The sequence below is a fragment of the Macaca fascicularis genome, chromosome 2 (genome assembly GCF_037993035.2).
Source record: "Macaca fascicularis isolate 582-1 chromosome 2, T2T-MFA8v1.1".
NCBI classification, from domain to species: Eukaryota; Metazoa; Chordata; class Mammalia; order Primates; family Cercopithecidae; genus Macaca; species Macaca fascicularis.
Window position 1 is genome coordinate 62771233 of NC_088376.1, and position 17886 is coordinate 62789118.

At 37.8% G+C, this 17886-nt stretch overlaps 1 protein-coding gene across 16 annotated transcripts in view; it reads left to right on the plus strand.

Moving 5' to 3' along the window:
• Positions 1-17886, plus strand: part of SCHIP1 (schwannomin interacting protein 1) — a 799467-nt gene that overhangs the window by 761217 nt on the left and 20364 nt on the right. For 15 of the 16 annotated variants that reach the window (XM_015445247.3, XM_045385098.2, XM_045385099.2 and 12 more), the window contains one exon: positions 7198-7316. In XM_015445247.3, the coding sequence (XP_015300733.1) occupies positions 7198-7316 (119 nt within the window). Of the gene's footprint in view, positions 1-7197; positions 7321-17886 lie in introns of all 16 variants that reach the window. The other variant, XM_065540120.2, reaches the window with a different exon arrangement.

Consider the following 17886-nt stretch of genomic DNA (forward strand, 5'->3'; position numbering starts at 1 on the left):
AGCTCATCTTGACCTTTCTGGATGTTTAGTGTAAGTGACTGAAATGGAAAATGTCAGAAACACACAATGAAAAGAAAGTGTCCTGACTTACTATCCATTCAGTGATGCAATTGAAAGATACTATTTTTTAACTTATATTTCCACTACCAATTAAAAAGCACTACCCAGGGGATAAAATAAGATTCAAGAATTTAAAATAACCTGCATGGTGCAAGCATTTATGCACTTGACATTCAATAGCATACAATTTCTTTTCTTGTGGAATGCTCTTTTTATATTCTGGTCTAGTGACAAATTCATGATTTGTCTCAGTGAGAAAATAATTAGAAAGTACTGTCAGTGTATTTTGGTTTTCTTTTGGCCTTTTCGTTTCAAAGAAAATTAATAACATTTACATAACAAACAAGTTCTCTACTTCTGGTTCATAATGTTTAAGAGCTTCAGACTCCTCACACTGTAATGCTGCCTATAAATGTTAGAATAAAGCTGTCTTTCAAGCTGGGGAAAGAAAGAAGAGTGACTACCACTTTCCTAAAGGAAGAGAGAGCCTCAGAATCCCAGTTACATTCCCTGGCGGATGCTCCTAATGGTGATGATGCCAGATATCACTAGGCAATAGATTGCACTGAAGCAAGGGGATCATTAATTGCTTCAAAACAAGCATCCTGGTAAGGCCTTGGCAGAGGCCAGGCTGCTACAAATGAAATCCACCTGGCTCCAGAGTCTGGCCATGCCACATGGAACAGATGTATGCTCAATTACAGAAGAACCAACCCTGTGTTTCATCTAGCTATTTGATCTGCTCAATTTGTTTAAAGCTGTGGTTCTCAAAGTGCCTATGCTAGCATCATCAGCAGCATCTGGGAACTTGTTAGAAATGCACATTCTCACCTCCACCCCAGAGTTTCTTGAAAAAGAAAAATAGACTGTGTATTTACAAGCCCTCCAGGTAATCCTCTTGCACAGTCAATCAAGTTTGAGAGCTATTGGCTTAAAGAAATGTGTGACAGAGAGGGTGTGTGTGTGTGTGTGTGTGTGTGTGTGTGTGTGTGTGTCTGTGCATGCGCACATGCATGCTCCTCCCTGGTCTCCACTTGGCCGACCAGTGTCCCAGCAGCCCCTGGCATCCTGAGTTCCTTTCTGGGCCACGGGGGACCAGTGTATTCATCAGCTTCTGGGATGATGCAGCCCATAATCCTTAGGAAGTTTTTTGTCAATGGCAAAAAACTTTTTACCTTTTTACCATTGGTGGCAAGTATTTACTTCGTTGCTTTAACAAGCATTTCCTGAGGCCTGCAGGTAACATCAGTGTAGAAGACAGAGAAAGAGCAGTCAAGGCCTGTGAGGCCTCTTAACCTTAGAGAAGATCTGCAAAACCTCTAACCTTTTGCAATTCCTGGGGCTTATTAGAAACGCAGAGTCTCCGGCCCTGTCTCTGATTTAGAACATGCATCTTAGCAAGATCTTGAGGTGACTCATAAGTACCCTGAAGCCTGAGAAGCATTGCACCAGGTAACAACTTAGCAGTGTGAAAAAGAGGATGCTAGACGTGGTATCTGTAGGGGTTATTAGTGAATTAGTACTGAGACAATGAGCATTATAAAACAAGTACATCCAATAATTTTTAAAAGTCTATTTCAGTTCCCGTGGCAAAGAGTGAAAAGTAAGAAACAAATGCATCTGGGAGGACGGGAAGCTCAATGCAGGGAAGAGCAGAAAGACAGAAAATTGGGGGAAACACTTTTCTTTCTCCCACTCCTCCTTCCCACAACTGAATTTTGTCCAGGCCTACAACTGTTCCTGCTCCAAATCTTACATCTGCTTTTATTCCCACCTCTGTGCCTTTCTCATCTACTGGATCCCCTGATTCCCTAGGCCAGGTTTCCTTAAATCCATTCGTCCTCAGGGGAGTTTGAGGAGCCCTTTCCTCTTGGTCTGACAGGCCCTTTCCGCCTCTGTGGGTTTTATCATCTGTGCAGGACTCAGAAGGAAGCAGCTGCTTGTTGTGTCCTAAGCACCAGATGGCTTTAGGTTCAGGTTTAGGCTGTTATTTCCTGAAGTGTGTTCCTGAGAGCCCTAGAGCCCACCCCCCCCCACCCCCGCCGATTTTCCCACAAAAAATACAGTTTGTCAATTAAATAGATTTTGAAAATGCAGAAAACACCCAATTTTCCACTTGTAAATTTCCGTGCAGATTAGCATGCTGAAGGCTTCTTGCTTCAGAGACACCACAATGCTGCTAGTAAGGTGGGCTGGGCCAGAGGCAGGAAGGCAGAACCTGGGGAGGGGATGCAGGAATGATCTTGGTGTGTAAGGGATGGGGCCATGCCATATGCCGAAAAAAAAGTATGGAAAGGTCCTGGGGACATATTAGATTTGAAGAGAGATGATACCTACCCATGCGGAACATTTTGCTTTTTATTTCATTACTGAATGCCCCTCTTTGTTCTTGTCCAGATTGGGGAATTGCAGTAGAACAGAGCACATCAGGAAAGGCTGAGCGTTGGTGTTCAGAGTCTACAAGTGCTCAGTGATCTGTGTTCTAAGATCATGGTGGCTTGCATGGTGTCATTGAAAGTCATTGTGAGCCTTATCTGCTCAGGCACAGCGGGTGGCAGTAGGGAATTTAGCGACAGATGAGGACAAAATCTTCCTGGGGCTGAATAGCGGTGAGTTTCTAATCATATTTTTGCTTTCATCTGGGGCTTGAATAGCTTTTCTGCCTGATAGTGATGAGCCCTATTCCTCAGTTGCCCTTTGCTTTTGCTAGCAATACCAATTTTAGATGTTGTACTTTTGTTTTATGAGGGTATTTCCCAAGGCTGTTTTAGGAGTGGACAAGGCTCTGCTTGTCATAAGTGCAACCTGACAGTGGTGTTTTGAGTCAGCCTCTTCCTTTTCCTGTACCCTTGGCTGTTTCTCACCCTGGAGCGTCTTGGGCTTTGCTGGATTGAGGGGGCTGGTGGAAGACGTATTTGCCTTGCAGGTATAATTCCTCAGAGAATAAACCGTCTTTGAAACCACACACACATATATTTTACACGTGTGGGCAACTGAAAGAAAATTAGGTTCTCATTGTTACTTTTTAACATTGAGCAGTGATGGTAAGGAGAGTGGTCCTGATGAGAAGATATTTGTATTGTGGATATCTGTGGTTATGATTTAGCCTGTGGTATGTATGCTTTGCCAGTGTTTTCTCTTTTTGTGAGAAAACGTCACATCCATCTCAGGGAAGAAGTAGACCCATAACTCTCTGTGCCACATTTTATCCCCTACATGGTACCTACCATTATTATTAGTCTGAACACCTTACTCTTTCACGTGGAAAAGTGATGTGAAAAAGCAGAAAGATCTGGGATTAGAAAGCATGGACTTGGATCCTACTGCTCCTGCCTAACAGTATGGTAACCTTTCATCTCCCGCAGTTTCCTCATATTCAAAGCAGAAATTGGAGTATGAACCATAATGCTACCATCTATCACAGATTTACATTACCACAGGTCGGGTACAGCTGCTAAGTAATTTACCTAAGTTTTCTCATTTAATCTTCCAGCATCTAGTGAGATCCTTTGCCTCTGGACTGGGAAGAGTTTTCCAAGCACAAAAGCCACTGACAGCATGACAGAGGAAGCAAGCTATTGACTTAACTACATAACATTTACGGTTGAAACTCAAAAGGACAAATACTCTACTATAAAATGTTTAAAATTCTCAGACCTTAGTAGAAAAATAAGCAAAGCTAGGAATAAGTAATTCAGACAAAAGAAAGTACAGTCACTAAAACATTTAAATATTTACTCTAACTAGTAATCAAAGAAATTAAAATATAAAAACATTACTTTTTGCCTATCAAATTTTTTAAAACCTTTTTTTTTTAAGTGAAAATTTCAGTGTTAGCCAGGATGTAGTGAAAGCTGCACCCTCTTACATTGCTGGCGGGCATGTGGATTGGAACAGCTTTTTTTGAGAGCAGTGTGACAAAATGTGTCAAGAGCCTCAACAAATGTTCACACTCAGCTGATCTGCTAATTCCACTTCCAGGAACTAATCCTGAGGAAATAATCAGACATGTGGGCAGGCATTTATGTAAAGAGGCTAATTTCTGGCCGGGCACAGTGGCTCACGCTTGTAATCCCAGCACTTTGGGAGGCTGAGGCAGGCGGATCATCAGGTCAAGAGACTGAGACCATCCTGGCCGACATGGTGAAACCCCGTCTCTACTAAAAATACAAAAATTAGCTGAGCATAGTGACGCGAGCCTGTAGTCCCAGCTGCTTGGGAGGCTAAGGCAGGAGAATTGCTTGAACCTGGGAGGTGAAGGTTGCAGTGAGCCAAAATGGCGCCACTGCACTCCAGCCTGGCGACAGAGCGAGACTGCATCTCACCAAAAAAAAAAAAGAGGCTAACTTCCATGTTATTTTTAATTTAACACAACCCAAATGGCTAACCATAGAGGGTAACTCCATAGGATGGAATGATATGCAACCATTAAAGATTGTATTTTTATTCCTTTCTGGCTTTTCTGGAGGAAAAATTTTTTAAAGATTTTAAAATTATGTTTTTAAAGAATTTGAAGTGATACAAGGGCAATTCTGAAAATATAATAAACAATATGATCTCAACTTTATAAAAAGGAAAATAATACACACATATGATAAAAACTAGGAGGAAATATACTAAAATGTTAGCAATCATCTCTCTCTAAGTGGTGGGATTATGGGTGATGTTTATATTCTTTATGCTTTTCTTGATTTGTTCAGTGGTATCCAGAGACAGAAAGAGAAGGAGAGAGGGGGAAAGAGTGTATTATACAACAGTCCTCTTTAAACTGTTAATGAAGTATTCAGGTGTAAAGAACTGCAATTAATGTAAATGGAAATATTTGTAAGGCCTCTCCCAATATCTGTAGCTCTAGTTTATCAAGAAAGATAGACAAGGAATCAAGGGTATCTTCACACATTCATACCCTGGGATAAGTGTTTTCTTTAAAGCCTGTTTTAGACCCTAGGCTAATGTCGGGCCAGCGTGTGTTGAACATTAATCCTTAACATTCATGTTGCTATCTACTGATTTTATATTTGGATATTCAGCTATACTCAACAGTCTTCTGCCTGTTGAAGACTTTGGTGAGAATCTCTTTTGTCTGTGATATGGATTGAGAAATAGGTTCACTGACTGTACAAAATCTGCCTGGCAGATACGGGGATTTGAAATGAACTTGTTTTAAATAAAGGTGTCAAGTGATGTGATTCTGTTTTGGCTGGACCATCCCAAGTGCCAGCCTTGCATATTCGGAAAGGTGGTTTGCCCTAATTAAGGTTCCAAGCAGTACAGTTGCAAGTGGTTTGTGAAATAAAAGGTATTCTTGCTTCCCTCTATAACCTTATGGTTGCTTTCTTAAGGCTCGGTTTTATGCTAGCCCAGCAAAAAATAAGAACTATGAAAGCAGTCTTTCACATCTGTAAAAAAAAAAAAAAAAATCGGTATAAAAGTAGTCTTTCACTTTATGACTGTACTACAAACACACACACACACACACACACACACACACACGCTAGCTCCTAGTATGATGCAGTTTCATTGATACACGCTAAAATGGGGTGCTATATATATAGACAGAGATAATCGCTAAGTGTGTACAGTTGAAAGAATGCTTATGGTGTCCAAGGATTAAAAAGTGTGAGAGAAAAGGAGAGTAGAGATGAGGTTTCTTCGAACTAGTTCTCAAACCTGTTGAAATTAAATATCTGGCACTAGAGCCTGAGGCATTCTAATGAAGCCTGTAGAAGCTGGATCTTCGGAACCACTGTCTTAGCTGTACTTTGCTGTCATGTATTTTATTCTGTGCTGTCTAGTACAATATCCACCAACCATCTGTGATGGTTGAGCTCTTGAAATGAGGTAGTGTGCCTGAGGAGCTGAATTTTTAATATTAATTAATTAATTCTTAAGTTGAAATGCAAATAGCCACATGAGACTAATAACTACCATATTAGACAGAGCAGCCTTAACCTATTGTATACTGTCCTTCACTTGGGAATGAAGTTATTTTCAGTGCGCCCTTCCAACAGGCTGTGCCTTTTGTCATTGTGACACAGTGATGCTCCAGAACCTCCTTCTGGGAGAATGAAGGCATCACCAAGCCTTTAGTAGCCACACCCAGTCACATGACCTGCATTTTGTAATATAATTTGCTCAGTGTGGTCTTCAAGCCCTCGCTCAGTGCATGAAATGTTACTTCTCAAAGCCTTTGTCATCTCACAAAACTAAAATTTCATCCTCAGCCCAGGATTTTTGACTCATGTTGTTTGTTTTTTTGTAGTAGTTTCATTTTTAACCAAGGAAATCATTTTTAATCTTCTCCCCTGTTGTTTAAAGGGTTTAAAAGTTCAGCATGGTGAGTTTTTATGGGGCATTTAATGAGAAGCCAAGCATTGTAAACATATCCAAAGGATCACAGTAGTGTAGTTTACCAAATCCTTTTCCTATGCACACTGACCTGACCTCCCTTCAAAATATGAAACAGATGGGCCCAGTTAGAATTCTCCAGCTATTCCAGACATTATTGTCAAGGTTTCTCACATTCTAAAACCTGGTGAGATGAGGCTTGCCCTTGAATGGAACCAAGAGTCCCTGACAAGACTGTAAGCTGCATGGAGGCAGGTGCTATGTCTGTCTTGTCCTGGGTTCTCTTCTGGCCTTATTTTGGCACCTGCCAGATCCCAGAGGCTGCATGTTGGTGAAGTGAATTACTGTTCTTGCCATAGAGAAAATGGGCTGGCTAAAGGGACATGTAAAGCAGAGAGAAGACAAGATCAGGGAAAGGGCACATTTGGGATCGAAGTGATTTGATTCAGGAGAAAGTACTTGCCCTCCACAACTTTACCTATACCTAGCAGGTAAGAAGAAGAAAGATTGTAGTGACAAATAATGTAGTTCTATCCTGGTGAAAATCATTGAGTACCATGATGGTGATTACGTAGACTAGAGATTAGAATGAGCTCTGAAGAATTGAAATTCAAGCCAGAGAGACTGGTAAAATTTCAGCTTTTAATAATTCAAATGCTCTTGTGCTGCAGCCTATTTATTTGTTTTTCATCTAATGTTACAGTTCTAAGAAACTTAACAAGTTAGACTGCCTGTGGTTGTGCTATATCTGCCCACTTATCAGCATTTTTTGTTTTCTTGAAATTTTAGGCACAGAAAAATGAGAGAGAGTCTATCAGACAGAAGTTGGCACTTGGAAGCTTCTTTGATGATGGCCCAGGAATTTATACCAGCTGTAGCAAAAGTGGGAAGCCAAGCCTTTCTTCCCGGTGAGTGTTCTTTTGAGTTGAATTTCTGATATGTACACAGTGGATTTTGTCACTTGATTATTCTAATAAAAAATGGCTTTTAAATCTTCCGTAGTTTTTTTTTTTTCCCCTCGCATAATGGGTTTTAGACCCTTCCCCACTTGTTTGTTCGTTTCTTTGTTGTTATTATTGTTGTTATTGGCTCATTGCCCAGCTACTTGAGGTCAGATTTTTATATTCCATTTTTTTTCTAGACACAATACTGATGTTGTACACTGATAGAGGAATCAAGCCACACTCCTAAGCAAGCTGACTTATGATTAGAGACATGTGGCAGACTACCAAATTTCCCATTAAGCAGTCACAGATCACCCAGAATCACCCCCCTGACACATTTGATTGCAATAAATACTCGTAACTGAGAAATGCAATTCCCGCTTTGATCATTCAATGTTTATTACAGTTCTTAACCTGTCCTCCAGGTGGTTTTTCTTTATCTTAATTTATTTCAGGATATCATTACTCTTTATCATAATTTATTTCAGGATATTATTGGTCATTTGCATAGCTTCTAATTCCAAGTAAGACATATTTAAATTATAATTTTATCCAAAAAACAGTGCTATAGGCCAGAGTTTCTCAAACTTTAATGTGCTTATGAATCATCTGGGGATTTTGTTAAAATGAAGACTCTGATTCAGTAGATCTAGGTGAGGCTCAAGATCCTCCATTTCTGTGAAGCCTCAGCTGTGATATTCATGCTGCCATTCCATAGGTTACTTTGATTAGTGAAAGTACAGACAGTCTGCAAAGTTAGGCATTACAAATACGGGTATTCCAAGTGATGAAAGCACGTAGAACGTTTTTACTAAGATATAGTAACTGATGACCTATCGGCATTCTCATGGTCTCCACCTCACTCCTCAAATGTCTGTTTCCTCTCAGTCTTCCTTTGGGCTAAAAGCAAATATACTCTGTTAAAATACTCAGTTATTTTACCATCATCAGCTAGGCATTGGAAACAAATTATAGTATTTATGCATCCATTTAACCAACATATTTCTTCCATGTCTTCGTGTGAGGCCTGGAACTAGGCATTTTTAAAATATCTATCTGTATTCCATATGGCTTTCAGTAAGGCTTGTACTACTGTCTTATCCTGAGAGATTCTAAATCAGCAACAATCAGAAAGCAGACACATACTCACATATACACCTATTTGTGAGGCACTGCAGGCAGATCAGTACATCAAGACAAGAACGCCAGTTTCACCAGGCAGTGTTCCAGCATCTCTTCCTCAGCAGGGTGCCAGTTCTGTCTCAGAACATTCCCTTGTATTCCTACACATCCCTCCAGAACTGGATGGTCAGCCCTCCCCTTTCCCTTGGGAGCACCTCTTTCCCCTCCCAGTTAGATGTGGCAGAAGATGCTTTGGCCTAGGAACCTGGAGGTCTGAGGATTAGTCCTAGTACATTTCTAATTTTGAGACTTTAACAATTTACTTAGTTTTACCATGTCTCATTTTCTTCATTTTTGTGAAATGAGAGCATTGGACCATATCATCTTAATAGATCTCTGCCGCTGCACTCTGATATTTCCCAGAGTGCCAAAATTTCTTCTTTTAGAAGCCCAATCTGTCTGTTCAACAATATCATATCCCTGTTACAAATGAGAGGTTTTGGTTTTGAAAATCAATGATATACACACACACACACACACACACATATATATACCTATGTGCATATATATAACCCATATACATGTATATGTACATAGGTATATATGGATGTATACATATATATATGTGTTTCCGTGTGTGTGTATATATGTATACTCCAGGTATATTTATATTATCCTTGTCGCACTCTCCAGAAGTAATAACTTTTTACTTCTTAACTGTTTCTTCTGGTATTTACCTACATATCTCTAAATAAAATGCTTATCTTCTTAGTTTTTATTTTAACCATCAGACTATCTACTATTAAAAAAACAGTGATTTAGCTTTTTTTATAGCCCTCCCAAAGACTCTCATCTCTTCTATTCTTCCTTTAGAGTAATTTCATAATTTAGAGTCAAATAGCTATTTAATGTTTACATTATTAAGATTATGCATTATTCATCGCTTCTTGGCCTTTTAGCTAAGATCAAGTGTAGATTATGCATTATTCTCACTGAACCATGTAGTAAACTATGGTTACTTGAGAAATTTTATTTTTTTTGTCCTGAAATTAGAATTGCCTGCTTTTTCCCCATGTACTGCATTTGTATTCCAGTGTGTGAATATACCACAATTTATTTGGCCACTCTCCTGATAATGGGCACTGGATTGTTTCAAAGGTTTTGCTCTTGTGAACAATGCTACTTACAAACATTCTTGTACATGTCTTCTGCTGTACATATGCAAGCGTTTCTCTTTGGGGCATACCTAGGGGTGGAATTACTAGGAAAATACATGAATGTTTACACTTAGAATATAATGTCAAACTGTTTTCCAACATGGTTGCAACAAGTTATACTCCTGCCATCAATGTTTCAGAGATCCTGTGGGTCCATAACGTTGCTAACATTTGATATTGCCAATTTCTTTTAAGTTTTTGTGAATTGAATAGGTATAAAATTATTTTTATTGCATATATTAGCCATATTTGTTTTCTCTTCTGTGAAGTATCTGTTTGGGTCCTATGCCAAATTGCTGTTGGATTCCTTATGCTTCTCTCATCGACTTATCGCAGTTCTTCAGTCATGATACTAATGCTTAATACATTGTATGTATTGCATATATCATCTCCCAAGTTGTAACTTGTTTTTCACTTTTTTAATATGTGTTTTATGACCATAAGTTATTAATTTTATGGGTTAATTTTATACTGAATTTTATCAAACTTTAATGGCTTTCTGTATCTTGTGTAAAAAATTTTCTTCTCCCCCAAGATCCAATAGACATTCATTAGACTTCCTACCAAGAGTTGAAAGTGTTGAGTTTTTAAAAGTCTGCATTCAATCAAAAATTGATTTCTTAATATGGGATGAAGAAGTCAAATTTGATCGTTTTCCTTATAGATGACCATTTCTTTATCATATTTATTGAACAATCACTCTTTTACTCACTGATCTTATAGACTACTCCCATGGATACTGCATATTAATGGAAATATATTCTGTTTCATTATTGTTTCTATCTCAGCAGCAAAATATAGTCTTAATTACAATAGCTTCAAAATAAGTCCTGATATCTGGACAGGAAAGTTCTTTTTGTTATTCTTTTTCTTCAGAAGTATGCTGCCCGTTATGGCTTTTTTTATTCCTCTACATAAACTTTAAATAATATAATCAAGTTTAATAAAATACTCTCTTGGAATTTTGAATGTAATTGCGTTGATTCTATAGACCAATTTAGGAAGCATTACATTTTCACATTGTCTTTCTATCCATGAATATGGTCTGTCTTTCCATTTATTTAGATCTTATTAGATATTTCTTAATAAGGTTTTATAATTTCCCATTTAGACATATTACACATCCCCTGTTATATTTATTTCTAGATACTTGCTATTCTGACATCTTAAATTCTCTTCAGTAATGCTTTCTCATTTGCTGCTGGTGAACAGAAATGCAATGAACTTTGTATACTAGTGTTATATCCAGCCACTTTGTTATTGCTTCTATTACTTCTCCACTCTCCTATTATTTCTAATAAAGTTGTCTGTAGATTCCCTGAGATTTTTGAACAATGATATCATCTACAAATAATGGCAGCTTTATTTATTCATTTCCAATTCTCATGCTCCTGGTTTCTTTCTTTGTCTTATTGGATTAGGTAGGTACCCTAACACAGTGAGAATTAGAAATAGTAGTAGTTGGAATCCTTAGGTAATTTCTCATATTAAATGAAATGTTTCTACTGTTTTCCCATTTCAGATTATGTTAATTTTATGTTTTCTTTAATGATTCTCTTTATGAGATGATATTCCTTCCAGTTATAACTTACAAAGAATTTTTATCATGAATGGGTATTTAACTTTATCACATGCTTTTTCTTCATCTGTTGAGGTGAAGAAAAAGTACAATTTCATTCTGTTAAGCTATTGTATGAATTAACGAATTACATTTATAGATTTTCAAAATATTAAACTGTGCTAGCATACCCAGTCTAAACCTAAACTGGTTAGGGAGTATTATATTTTTTCAGATACTAATATTATAAATAAAATCTGAGTAAATAAATTATAAATAAAATTAATATTTTATTTATAACATTTTGTTTAGTATTGTTAGGTTTATATTCATGATTGACATGGATGTATTGTATTCTTTTCTTCTGATATTTTTGTTTGGTTTTAGTATCAGGGTCCTGCTGGCTTAAAAACGGATTGGGAACTATTCTCTTTCATATTGTCTAAGAAAAGTTTACATAATATTTTTATGATCTGTTTCTATAAAGTTTGGTAGGACTCATTTCTCTCTGGGCCTGGTGTTTACTTTGTGTATTTGCTTTAACAACAGCTTCCATTTCTTAAGTGGTTATAATATTATACATACTTTTTATTTCCTCAGATCAGTCTGATGAGTTTTATTTTTCTAGGAATATATCCATTTTGTTTATTTTCAAAATTGTTGGCATATTTTCTCATTTCACTAAAAATATTAATTTTAATTAAATTGTTTAAAATGTTTTCTTCTGATCTGTTGTCCATCATGACTTTCTGAGTTTATTTTTTGTTTGTTTTGCTTTCTGCCCACCAATAACTAAGTATAAGACACTAAAAGCTGTTTATAAGCTGTGGTTGGCGCTAGTTGGCATCCGTCATCTGCTTAGAGAGCTCCTCCCTGACCACCCTGTTAAAAGTAAACATTCTCATACCCATCACTTTGTCCTGTCTTATCCTGCTTATCTTCTTATCCTGATTTGTTGGTATGTGTGGGGCGTGGGAGAGAAGGGGGGTGCTTATTACTACCTGACATTGTAGTGTGTATACTTTGTTCTGTCTTTCTCTAGCTCTAAAATATAAGCTCTAAGAGAGCAGGTCTTCATCTCTATTTTGTTCACCACTGTAACTAATGCCTAAAATAGTGTCTAATACATAATCACTAAATATTTATTGAACAAATGAATGGTGAACTTCACTATAGAATGGCCGAATAAGGACACAGTTCTTTCATTGGGATGCATCTAATTAAGAGTATCTGGGGGTCTTTTCTCTTGGGCTATGAATTGTGACTGAGAAACCCTCCAACCTCATCTTCAGTCATTTTAAACCTGGCTGCCAATGTTTTAAGACTCTAGCAGGGGAAGGATGGGAACCGTAGCATGTAAAATTTTACTTAATTTCCTTGATTTCAGTAAAGCACCTGTTTGCCACCTCAGCTGTGCCTGAGCGTGCTCCAGTCTCAACCTCTTAAGACAGTAAGTTTTCTGATTCTGCCAGGCCACAGGTGGTCAGGGCAGATAGCAGGGCAAGAGGGTCCTTTCAGGTGTTAAATCAGTCTTCCTTTGTGTTCAGTCCTACTTCACTCCCCTACTTTCAGCTGTATCTGAGCATTCCCAGGATTCTGCAGTGGAAATGCATGTGCTTCCTCTACCAGCCTCCCGTGTGGGCACATGGTAGATTGAGGTAGTTACATCAAATACTCCCCACCCATCTGCATATTATCTTCTAAAATTTCATCAAAATCTCTTGTGTGCTGTTGTTTCTGTTTCCTTTTTCTTTGTCCATGTAGATTTATACCTTCTTTTTTTCTTTAATATTATTTTCGTAGGATTTCAGAAGTGAGAGTAGATACTTGTGCTCAATATGCCATAGTTAACTAGAAGGTTTTCACTATTTTTAATAGCAGAAATATGTTGAATAAAACCCTGTGTGGAAACCCAGTTTGGCAGTCCTCCTTTTGTTCAGGAGGACTGAAGGAGAGAGACTGGAATACCTCTGCCCAGAAAATGTGTCCCCCATCCTAATTGCCCCTTTCCATGCCTCTCGTTTGGCACCTCTCTCCATCCTTCCCCTACAAGCCCCTGAAGCCTACTTGAAACTCTTCTGGCAGAGCAGAATTTGAAAATCACTGAGTCATCTGCCCCCTGCAGAGACAGGGCTATCTAAACACAAATGTATTTCACAGTAGCTCATAACAAGCTACATTTGTTGACTCACCATAAGGAAGATTATTTATATCCCGTTTTTTCTGATACTTTCATCTTCGTGTTCTGGGATGAGATCATCCTCTGAGAACATGATGAGTGTTTCGGATCTCTCTCAGAATGATGGTTAATAATGAGACTAAATGTTTCTAAGAAGTATCACTTTCTCCCTGTAAATTTAAAGTTTGCAAAGACTGACTGTCATCCTCCTCATCAGTAATAATGTAGGAGAAAAGCCTTTAGAACGTTCAGTTGCAATTGTGTAACCCATACTCCCTATCCCTGTTAGAATTTGTTTCTACTGCATCACTATCCCTGAAATTCTTCATTGAACTGGAAATACCTTACCTCTTACTTACAAAAATACTTGAGGGATGTCAGAACATTGAGTTCACCAGTATGGTACTCCAAAATGTACCAGAGCACATAACAGTATTTGAAAAACCATTAGGTAACTTACAGAAAACCTATCATTTTTTATGCCCTCCTCCAAGGATTACCTCTAGTATTCTAAAATATTATGCAATTTCAATGGTGAAATAAGATTTTAAATGGATCTTTCGAGGAGTAATAAGATTAAAACCAGGTAAACCTGATACCAATCTACTACTCTGAAGAGCTCAATGCCCAATTTTACATGAGGCCGGAGATTTAAAATTAATTGACCAAGCAGTGGATTCCTAAATGGCAAGCTTACTTTTTAAGGCAGGGCCTACTGAGGTGAGTGGGATCTTTGGCAAACTAATGGAGTTCTGTTTATGTTTCTTTAAAGGCTGTATATTTGCCTGTAAAAACTAACTTCATGAACAGAATGTGAGAAATTATTAAGTAACATGAGGGTCTGGGAAGACTGGAGTTTCAACTGTTCCTGTGAGCATGAGTTCCTCTTAGTTGTCTGTTGGGTTTTAGCCCCACTGGATTTTTCTAGATGTTGCTATCTCCTAAAGCACATCTTAAGAGTGACAAGCTGTTAAATGAAAGCTAGGCTTACAATAATCCCATAAAGACATTTCATGCCTAATACTGCAGCAAAATAATATTTGATGTTGCTTCATAACTCAACTAATTAAATTTGGCTTATACTGAAATGTGACAAGTAGAGGGAGTGTCATTTTTTTCTTCAAAATTTGCTAATCCACACAGTATCAGCCCTTTACAAACTGAAACTGTACAACCTTTGTCATTTTTTCTATTTAAAAGTGTTTCTGTAAAAAGGTTTTTTAAAGCTTAAAATGAAATGAGAAAAATGAATTATCTATTTTTGAAATAAGGTTTCTAAGAAATATTAGGGTTAGTCATATTCTTGAAGAAACATTTTGTCTATTATTACTAGTATAATACTTTCCTATAAAAAATGTTTTCATTGGCCAAACTAATGATCAGTTAGCATTATGTTTCAGATGATGAGCTTATGTAGCTTAGTGTAATTAAAGGAATAGAAAAGGCTTAGCTGCTGTGGGAACACAAGATAGAGTAGTCTTTATTGGTAGATATCTAGGAAATCTTTTATTTTTTAAACATTACAAACTGACCTAACATTGTGAAGGAAGCTTTCTCTGCCTTCTCCTTTTACCTTTTCTCACAGTAACCATGAAATAAATTTGATTCTCACCTCTCTTCTTACCTTACCCCAAGAGAGATCTTATTTACATACATATAAATATAAATAGTCTTTTTCATAAAGTGTACAATGGGATGATGTAACCTAAAATACGCTATACCATTTTCTCCAAATGCTGAATATTATGAAAGACAGAAATTCCCCAGAGAACTTTTGAGCAGCTGCTTTGAATAATGATTACTGTTTACTTAACTCAACCATTCCAACATCACCCAATCAAAACTCATTTCTTTCTTGGCCTTATAGGTTTATTGGTAAATGGCTGAGACAAGGCCAATAATGGACACCTGCCATCTCCTTTTGTATTTGGGCTAGAGGGCAAGGAGTGGGGGGCACCCTAATCAGGGAGCTGTTATCAACTGGACCAATAACAGTGAATCCAGAGAGACTTCAAAGACATAGGATTCACAGGGACTTTAAAAGTGAGGAATTGGGAATCCGTATATACGACGTGCCACAGAATCACAGGTCGAACCAGCATCATTTTGCCAAGAAAGTCAATCATCCTTTTGTCTCTAACAGTAATAACTTTTGTATGATTTTCTGGAAGAAGTAAGCAGAATGGTTGTATCTGCTCAGCGTTAGCGAGGAAAGAGGTTGTCTAGTTCCAACTCAGTGAAATTGCCTGTCTGTGGCATCTTTCTTGAAATAATAGATGCATACTCTAGCAACCTATTTATAACATGCAACATATCTTTTACATTTCATATTAATCTCATACATATACTAAAGATTTGCTTTAAAAACCCTTCATATAAGTATTTCCAAGGTGTGTGTCTTTGCAAATGGTAGCTTATGACCTCTTTTTTTACACTCTTTGAAAAGCCACTGGGTAATCTAAAAAAACAAAAAACAAAAAACAAAAAACTATCTGTTTTTATGTCCTCCTCCAAGGATTACTTCCAATATTCTAAAATATTACACAATTTCAAAAGTGAAACAAGATTTGAAGTGGATCTTTTGAGGAGTAATAAGATTAAAATGGCAAAACAAATTTAATTATGTAAGCAATTCTTCTCCTTCACAAACCTAAAAGAAAAGCAAATTGGTATTTGTGAAATTTTCTTTGTCTAATAAATAGCCTCACTTTACAATAACACCAATGACCCTGGTTTAATTAGGTGCAATTAATTTTGTGCAAGCTGAATTTGACATCTTGCTAGAGGCACAACCAGCTGTACCCTGTCTTATGAATTTTTTTTATCACCAATGAGAATTCAATTGCCTGAGCTATTGCAAAAGAGGGGGAGGCAGGAAGAAAAAGGCCACAGGGCTGCATTTTATATTTAAAAATGGCTCTAGTGGACAGCTGAATGTTTAATTAAAAGAGCTTCAAGGAATTATTTTTCATTGGTGCATCATCTTTGACAAGCTATGATGACTTTATTACTCTAGTTTGCATTCTCTTTGGACAGTGGTCCCACACATGTGTCTAGACACACACAGTTCACGTGACAAGGCTCCATTGAGAGTGCACAAAGCTGCTAGAAAACATTCTCACTGACTGCAGGTGAGCCATGGCATCTAAGGTTTAATGCCATCCTTTTATTCAATCCTGTTGTAAAATTTTCTGTCCTGCTTGGATTGTTCTCATTCAGATTATTGTACACATTAAAAACCCATGGAAGGCCAGGCACAGTGGCATGTGCCTGTAGTAACAGCTACTCAGGACACTGAGATGGGAGGATCCCTTGAGTCCAGGAGCTTGAGGATAGTTTAGGCAACACAGCGAGACCCTGTCTCTTAAAAAAACAAAACAAACAAACCATGGAAGAGATTTCTGATGAGAACAGAAACCATTAGTGCAATCAACAGATTACAAAGAAGAAAACAAGATCCAATGGCTATAATTTGTGAAATGCTTTCTAAGTAGACAGAATATTTATGTATGGCGTTAGAAAATCAGTGTCATTGAAAACACTATAAAAAGCTTAGATCCTGCCATATTTGTCCCCCATTCTTCCAGTCTCCCTGTTTCTCTCACCAGAGACAATCACTGTTCCAGGATTTGTATTTGTTCTTCCACCATCGATCATGAGGTGGTGTATCCACATGTTCTGTTACTCACCATGCTTTTTCACTCATCAACATGTTTCAACACTGCCTGCCTGTTCACTAGGCAGGCAGTGTAGTGTGGTGGGTACAAGCAGGGTGTTGGGAACTAGAGGGTCTGACTTGAAATCTTGACTCTGACACTTACTAGCACTTACTAATGACTTCATTTGTGGCTTAGTTTCCTCATCTGTAAAATGGGGTAATAATTGTGCCTACTTCATGGGGTTACTGTGAGGAAGACCAGTAAAGCACTCAGAAGAGTGCCTGGACGAGAGTCAGTGCTGCATTAGTAGGTGCTGCTACAATATTTCATTATCCTTTGTATTTACTCTTAGACACCATTGATTGAAAGACAAATAGTTATTTTATGTACCAGTAAAAACGAAAAGCCACTGCCATTCAAACGGTGACACATGCCTTCTTAACACTTATAATTTTTATTTTAGTTATTGAAAGAGTCATTTTAGACTTTTTTGGATATACGCTTTTATCATATGTCTCTTGTGCACACAAAAGAAGAAAAAAAGGTGAAACACGTTGGCAAATGTAGTTCTAAAACTTTTTCACATTTACAGTCCAACTCTCCACTTAACCACTTTACCTGAGAGCTGTCATGTCTCAGCTTTTGGGCCATCGGGAGATGGAGTACATCACCTTCCAAGCCATTGTACCCCCATCTGCAAGGTTTGATGCTGGAGCTTTGTTGTTCTTATCAGAAGGCATGAGTGGACAACCAGTGCCCACCTCTTCCTTGGGGATTATTACCTGGTTTGTGGGCTGAT